Source organism: Pygocentrus nattereri, chromosome 5, assembly GCF_015220715.1.
Source record: "Pygocentrus nattereri isolate fPygNat1 chromosome 5, fPygNat1.pri, whole genome shotgun sequence".
Classification (NCBI taxonomy): domain Eukaryota; kingdom Metazoa; phylum Chordata; class Actinopteri; order Characiformes; family Serrasalmidae; genus Pygocentrus; species Pygocentrus nattereri.
Genome location: NC_051215.1, coordinates 36,895,523 through 36,903,836, shown reverse-complemented (window position 1 = coordinate 36,903,836; position 8,314 = coordinate 36,895,523). Strand labels below are relative to the sequence as shown.

The following is an 8,314-nucleotide window of genomic DNA, read 5'->3' as shown; positions in this document are numbered from 1 at the left end:
ATCAGTGAGTAACAATCACGCTATTAGGATGCTTTCTTATTCAGTCTACCGAAACAGAGCAGACAGTGAGAGCCAAGCCCTCAAGACGGCTCTTTGTTGGACTTATTTTAATTCCCTGGCAGCTGAATGATGCATATGCCATGTCACAGAAACATAAAATCAGAAGGGATTACGCTTCTCTTGTCAGTATGTGCCATAATTGCAGGGATTTAGTTAAAAGAGGTAAAAGTGAACTAGATAACTCACTAGAGCTTTTCCAATGTGTTTATGTTGCATTGCTCTCTGTGTGCATGTGCATGTGTATATACGTGTGTGCACTGTGCATGGGTTGGGGGTGGCGGCCTCAAGCTTGTTCACAGAACCAGAAAGCAACGCTCTTCACACTGAAATGAAATGTTTGCATACTTTTTTGCTATGCATTTTTGCATAAACACAGACACTTAAAGGATGCTCCCTCATGATCCGATAACAGGAAACTGCTGGAAAAACTGACTTAGGGCTGGCTCTTCACTTGTTTGTGAATATAATGAGAGTTAAAATGAAAGAAAGAGCGCTACTGATGGTCTGTGTGTCCAAATGACATGAGTGTTATTGAAATGGCTACAAGACAATTTGATCATGATAGTGATGACAGATAAATGTGTTTCTCTGTTTTATTCCTTTGTTGTTGTATTTTGTTACTGTTTGCTCTCCAGTGTCGACCAGAGGAAGATTATTCCCCTTTTGGGTCTTGGTTCCTCTCAAGGTTTCTTCCTCCTGCTCTTAGGTAGTTTTCCTTGCCACTGTCATCATCGGCTTGCTCTTGGACTTTTTCTATAAAGCTGCTTTGGTGACAACGGCTGTTGTAAAAAGTGCTATATGAATAAACTTTGACTTTTGCCTTATAACAAATATAAGGTAATAATATAATCATTGTTATTTTTTGCCTTTATTTATTTTAGATTGCAACATAGCAACATAGAGGATATTTTTATATATATTTAAAAGATGCACTTTGAGCTACAACTTTGGTTCCCAGAAGAAATTTTTGTACGTGTTTTTTAAAGTACAAAATAAGAATATTCCTTTGATTTTTAGTCTTATCTTCACCTGCTGCATCTATAGTGTGTTGTTGCTTACAATGGGCAGTAATTTTTAATCGCTTTTTAATTTTGACCTGTCAAGTCATTAAGAACATATGTTTATGTACAACAGCCAGAATGGAATTTCAATGCTTTTCCATATGGGTTTATGGTTCTGTATACTACAGATGCGTCAGATAGAAATGAAGCTGAAAATCAATTGAGGATTTGTTTAAATGCTCTGGGTTTTTTGGAAGACAAAAGTGGTTCTTTTGTGGCATCACTCCAAAGAACTCCTTGAGCATCTTTAATTGGAGCGTGTAGTACACTAATTGGCATGTCAAAATTGAGAAGAGTGTATAGTGGCATAAACTCATAGACCTTCTCACGCACTAGCTTACATGGAGCAAAAAATTACTGCCACAATATGACTGTATTGTTACAGTCAGAATTTCTGACTAATAAAGCTTGAATTGATTTTTTTTCTAAGTGTATCACACACTGTGTACATACATATGTTTGAATATTCAAAATATTAAAGAAATCATACTTTAACGCAACTCTTTGTTAAGCTAAATAGTAGAGAACAGCACCTGCGCATGAAAATACACTGGTACATTGGTCATTTTGCATGGTCATTACATTTACAAGGTTTTACAGATTATGCTCAAACCTGTTTACAACTATGGTAAGACTTATTTCTTTAACTGAAAAGTTTTTTAAAAGAAGTGACTGTAAAAGTTCAAGGTGGTTTAGCTTTGGAAAACTGCCAACTATTTTGTTGAAGGGGCGCCCTTTCACTGTTAAACTGTTAACAAGAAAAAGTTTATCACCAGAGATGGACGTTGCCATCATATTAAAGAAGAGGGTCCATTTATTTCAAGTATTTACAGAGTGTCTGGACGATGATCCTCATAAGAGTGTTATAAACGCTGTTAGCCTCTTTAAGCTTGTCAAGTAATGAAATCTGCAATCAGTTATACATTCAGATGTTAATGCTTTACAGGGAAAGAAAACTGAATTGCATTGTGTCAGATTCCTTCAGCTGAGTACAGTTTTTTTGGTTGCTTGCTTGTTTGGTTTATATTCATATTCGCTACTGACGTTCTATTTTAATTAGCTAAACTAAGTTAAAGGAAAAAAAGAAAATATAAAACATTTCCAAAACCGGCAAATGGATATGTTGATCTTAAAAAGGGCTCCAGAATGAACGAATTATCTGGCAGTGTCATAACTGCCTCTAAACACCCTAATCAGTTAGTAACTTAAATTAAAAATAATGAATAAACTTCAGTTACCAGAATTGATTTATGATTTAGTAAATTGAATCCTGTTTGTCTTTAAATGAACTTTCTCTATGAATACACTTGTGTATGTGATTTCATTGCTGGGGGCATAGCTGAGCTGTGTACGCCACCTCAGAGCTTTGAGTTGTGTGATTGTGATTAGAGATTAGCATTGTTTTTGTTATATCTAGCTGCATAGTGCCTTTGCCTTCTTCCTATATGAGGGTGTTGTCTCCTGGACAGCACATGATTAATGGATGCTGTCCTTTAGCCAGGCTCTGTTGTGAAACAGTGACATGGTCTATTGACAGCATCTGAATCATGCAGCTGTGCGCAAAGGCTGCTTGAACTCATGTGAGTTGTTTTTATTACCTTATATGAGCACTAAATTACATATATTTGACCAAATTTATTTTCATTGTTTCTATATATAGTACAGTGCAAAAGCTTTATACACCTGAGAATATTAAATTTAATATGCTATTTATCTGAGCAGTAAGTGCTTATTTGTTCAGATAGACGCTATCAGAACAAATACAAAGAAACCATGTCAGTATGTTAGCTTAACCATTTCCAAACCTCTCCTCATAGCAGCCCCATATTAATTGCAGTTTCATCCGGTGCCGGTTTGGCCGATACTTCATTAAATTGAATCTGGACTGTTGTTGGTGGATTTGATCAAACCAATGTGATGGCTGAAGAGCATAAGGGTGAAGGAAACTTTCAAAGCAAGAAATACTTGTTTTTAACTGCATTAATGTTTGTTTGAATTTATTCTAGTGTTATGTAGAGTTTTTCAGTCTGCTAGAGCTTTACCAATCTGCTTATAGGTGTTGTGAAGTGTTTTAAGCAGATCAGTGAAGTAGATTCAAGGACTGTCCGATTAAATATACAGTGTAATAAAGAACTCTTCTTAAGAGTCTCTGAATTCCATGAATTTCATACAAATGAACATGTTTTTGTTCATAATATTGCACATATTTGCTGTATGTACTCAGCTTGGTGGGTGCTCTTCTGCAGAAGGGGCATTTCATGATGCCAGTCAGATACTGAGCCACATGCAAGCAAGATTTACACCAAGGCTTACAGAGCCCTGAAAAATGTGTTTTATATCATTTGATTTCCAAATACATAATCCAACCACATGCAAGCCACAAGCCTTCTGCAGGTCTGAACATCCAGTGAACGGAGCTTTGGTCGTTTTCAGACACTAGAAATGATTCTTTATAGAGTCTCTAGAGACACTGAAAAACGCTCACCTACAAAAGATAAAGAGACCAAAATGAAATAAGCCTGACCGGATGTGTGTCATTATGCTCTTCATCATTTACTCTGAAATCTCCAGTGTTCAGACTGAATACTCCACTTAGCCTGTCCCAAGTTCAATGGACTTTTGATGGCTTTTGAAAATCGAGTGTAATTTATTTTATTCAAAACAACTTAAAGCCTAGTGTCAGTTAATGCCTAAATATATTAGTATGCATTCATATAATAAATTAAAAACAAACTAAGATCGACATGGACTAAAATTTCAAAAAATTGTTCATGGACTACTCATTAAATGTGCCATTAATTGTTCCTTAATTTTGGTTACGTGTCCAAGCGTAAATATATCATGAAGCAGTGCTGTGGTGAACTGGCAATGCCAGCATTTGATTAGAGAATTTCATTTAGACTGGGTTATTATTATTGTGCGTTTTTGTCAACATTTATGTGACACAATTTATTTATTTGACAAAATTTGACCAAATTTATTAACATTTATTGTGAATTTCCCCGCTGTGGGACTAATAAAGGATTATCTTATCTTATTTAAGTTTCCTTAAATGTATTGGTCAGTTTTGAAACAAAATTACATTTGTTACTGCGGAAACGTTTATTAGATGTAAGAGCAGACTAGCTTGTAAGAAGGTCAGGCCTAGGCCTTAATATACCTTAGTGTAAAAAAATAAATGAATAAAAAACTAATTTAGTGTCTAAATTGTTTATACTGCTACATGTTTCAGTTACATACGGTATTTAAACTATGAAGCAAACTAAAAAGAGTTAGTATGAGCTTCGTTTTCACTGTCATTTGTAACCGCTCATATCAAATTATGGCAATTATTATTTTAATGCTAACAACATCTTCGCGTTAATGGATGAGTGGGTTATTACTCTGACTGGATTCATTTATGCTTCAGCCGTTGGCGGTGGCACAACAAACACTTCAGACGAAACCATTTTAAAAGTGTTAATCCACAGCCACTGAGCTTTTATAACGTCCTTGCGAGCCTATATCTTGTGGTTATTCCAAAACGCTGCACTTTTCTAGAATCAGCATCGTCCACAATTTATTTGACCATTCTCACCCAAAAGTTCGCTTCAAATGAACATTTGCAAAAAATAAAAAATAAAATAAAAAATACACGATTCTCATATTTAAATCTTGCAGAGTCACATTTGACATTGACTTTCTCCTTTAATTTATTGGTCAGTGCTTCAAAGCCAAGTTTGACCCAGTGGTCTCTCCGTCAGTGTGCAGTGTGCAGTTCAAACCGTTTGACATGACAGAGCACCTTTAACGCGTTCACACCAGAAATAAATCAGAGGGCCTACGTGCTATCACAACAATTACTCGTACCAAAGAAAGAGTTTAGGCACTTACTTGTATCTCTGAAATACGGTTAGATTGAATTTTTAGTGTTTTTTTCAGAATAAAAGTCATGGCCCAAGGCGAGTGTTTCTTTTAGATATTCCCGACGGTTCAGCACACACAAGTGGACACACTGCCCCACACCGCGCTGTGTCTACTGCAGTAGGCCTAATGAAAGACTGTCTGGCAGTCAGTGTCACTGAGCTGGCGCTGTCAGTATAGCCCCCCGTTCAGGGATCTGCTGGACGGCCAGGGCTGGATGCAGTACATGTAAGGGCAGTACTGGTAGGACTGGTAGAAGGGCAGCGCGTGCGGGGAGTGCAGGTCCTCGGCTCTGTACTGCCTCTGGTCGTCCTTCACCAGCACTCTCACAGCCACTCTCTTGGCCAGCGCGCCCGTGGAGGTCGCCGCCAGCTCGGCTGCCATTTGCCGCCGCTTGGTTTTGTACCTCCTGTTCTGGAACCAGATCTTCACCTGCGTCTCGGTCAGTTTGAGGGCCCCTGCTAGATCCGCGCGCTCGGGCCCGGACAGGTAGCGCTGCACGTGAAAGCGCCGCTCCAGCTCGCAGACCTGCGCGTGCGAGAAGGCGGCTCGAGACCTTTTCTTGCCCGATTTAGGAGGGTGAGGCGAGAAATTACAGCTGTCCACTTTCTCTCCGTCAGTGTCCGGCAGGCGAAGCTCGAGCTCTGTGTAGAGATGGATGAAGTGATTGTAGGAGGTCTGTTTGTAAGCCTGTCGGTCTAGTTTGCGTTATTTGTATAGAGCAATGAGATTGTTTTAAAAAGCACGTTAACCTGTTTATTCAATTGACTGAATATAATATAATACACCGATTATAGTCTGTTATTTTAATGAAAAGTTTTAACTTGAAGTAGAAGACTCAGTAGAATACATTTTTGTTAAGATAAAAAAAAAAAAATTCCTCCTGTGTAGGCCAAAAGGTTCACTTATTTTGTAATTAATAAATACATACATACATACATACATACATAAATAAATAAATAAATTAACCTGCCAGTTCCTTTAACTTTACCTTTCCTAGTCCTTCTTTGGCAAGTTTTAGCTTTTAAAAGTAAGCAGCCTGGCTAGATGTTTGAAGTCTTTGACTTTGTAATAGTCGTTATCTCACAGAACAAAAGACAAAGATTCGTGTACAACTTCAATGATCTTAACACTTCAAAGCAACCAGATCACTTACTTCTTCAAGTTAAAACAGTGTGTAGGAAATCAGACTGTGGCCACCTCCAGTGGCCGGTCTTACCCTGCTGGCTGTCTGCACGCGAGCACTCTTCTCCTATAGATTCCTCTTCATAGGACTGTCGGTCAGATGATGTATCAGCATCAAGCAGGCAGGGGACAATCCTGCTATTCCTGCTTTCCTCCTCATTCCTGTCCTGAGCACAGCTCATTCCGCCTGCCTTCCCCAGGAGCTCGGGACTGGAGATGTCGTCGGCAGTGTACTCCCGGGACAGCTGAAGACCCCTCGGAGAATCGAGCTCTGCACTTAAGATGTTGTGAATGGAGAATGAGGCGCGGCAGCTCGCCATTTACACCATCTACTTCACAGAAATGTCCACCGCCTTCAAAATGCCCCGCGCTGTGAGACGCTGGACGGTGATCTCTCCGGATATGTGTGGAAAGGGCTCAGCTCGTCCTGAGCTGGGAGGACGGACGGATGGTCTCCCGCTGGAAAGTGGGTTTAATTGTGCTGAGACGCCTCGGAGCCCAATCAAGAAGCGATGTGTCAGAAAATGTCATGTCTGCATCAGCAGGGGCTCTGCTGCCTCGGAGCTGTGCCAGTGGCCTTAGTGGGCGCTTCGCTCCGCCCTCGCTTCTTCTTCAGCCTACCTTCCGCTCGCGCTCTCCAAAGGACCTCAGGAAAGAGCTCAGTCCGATCTGTTTAGCCGTACTTCATTCTGAGAATGTGAGTTTGTCGTGTAAAACGACTCGACTGTGTGCTCTTACTTTAAACGCAAATTGACGTCTCACTTGAGGTTTGAAGTGGATTTCAGGGACGCGCTGTCAGTTTCCACTGCTCCAGTAGAGCTTATGAATGCTGCATTTTGGGAGAGGAGTGCATTTTGTCTTTCCTTTTTTATATGACTAATAAAGCCTGCTCTCTCTCTCTCTCTCTCTCTCTCTCTCTCTCTCTCTCTCTCTCTCTCTTTCTCTCTCTCTCAGTCTCTCTCTTTCTCTCTCTCTCTCCACTACACTTAATACTGGATTGCCTTGATGAGAGGTTTGGAAATGGTTAAGCTAACTCATTAACATAATGGTATTTACGATGTATTATGTAAATGTTATTTTATGTTTATTTTTCTGTTTTCCTTTTTTTTGCAATACTTGAATTTTTATGAACATATAAACACTTACAGCTCATGTGCTGTATGTAAATTTAAACTAAAATCCAACCAGGCTGACCTGCATGCCTTAATTTAAGTATAATAAGTATTTTCAACTTCTCAAAGTGGTTTCCTAACAGAATGTAACTAGTAGAATGTAGCAGAAAGATTATTGTCCTTGTGGAATTTCAATGAGCTCAACATTTCAATGCAACCTCACATACACATATTTACACATGCAGTGCAGAGACGTTAGTGCACAGCTAAGACGAAGTGCAAAAGATGACACAAACTGAAGCATTTACACTCTGTGGTGTGTGAGATGAGGGGTATTACGATTGATATTAAAAACATTAATGTGTGCCAAATGCTTTAACAGGCAAAATAAACAAGGCAACACAAACTAAAGAAACATTGATGTGTATGTCAAATGTTCATTATTGTGCAGTATATTTATTTGTTTATTTTTGTTTGTTTGTTTTGTTTTATTGAACAATAGGAACAATCCATTCAAAAGAGCTTCCAGGGCTACTACTTCCAAAAGAAGCTCATTTTGTCACTTTTGTCTTTAAAGGTGTAGCTTTGGGATCGGTAAGTGTGATTTTATGTGTGAGTCAAAATGTTGGAAAGAAGGACTTTGTGAGTTATGCTGTCTGCTGGTCTAATATGCGGTGTAGAGTCTTCAGTATGTGCCAGTTCTCCACAGCACCAAGCTGGAGTTCATTGAGACTCATCGTTTGGTCTCAGCCTCATCATTTTGAAAAGGATCAGGAAATTTAATTGGACATTTTAGAGCAGTGTTTCTTAATTCTGCTCCTGGGACTTCATAGTTTCAGCATTCTCCACTCCAACACACCTGACAAAGCTTATGAAGGGCTCAATTATCAAGTAATGAAGTGGATCAGGTGTTTTGAGGCAGGAAAAAGGTGAAACAGCACATGGCAGAAACACTAGAACAATGAAAAAAGTCTGTCAAATAGAACCACAAAG

The 8,314-nt window shown here is 39.1% G+C and overlaps 1 protein-coding gene across 1 annotated transcript; it reads right to left on the bottom strand.

Annotated features, from left to right (window-relative positions):
- Positions 1-4,346: 4,346 nt before the first annotated feature.
- On the bottom strand, positions 4,347-6,734 carry nkx3.3 (NK3 homeobox 3). Its single transcript, XM_017722333.2, has 2 exons — positions 6,244-6,734; positions 4,347-5,668 (listed from the first exon to the last, which is right to left on the bottom strand). The coding sequence occupies exons 1-2, from the start codon at positions 6,527-6,529 to the stop codon at positions 5,196-5,198; spliced, it is 759 nt and encodes a 252-aa protein (XP_017577822.1). The 5' UTR covers positions 6,530-6,734; the 3' UTR covers positions 4,347-5,195.
- Between the last annotated feature and the right edge of the window lie 1,580 nt (positions 6,735-8,314).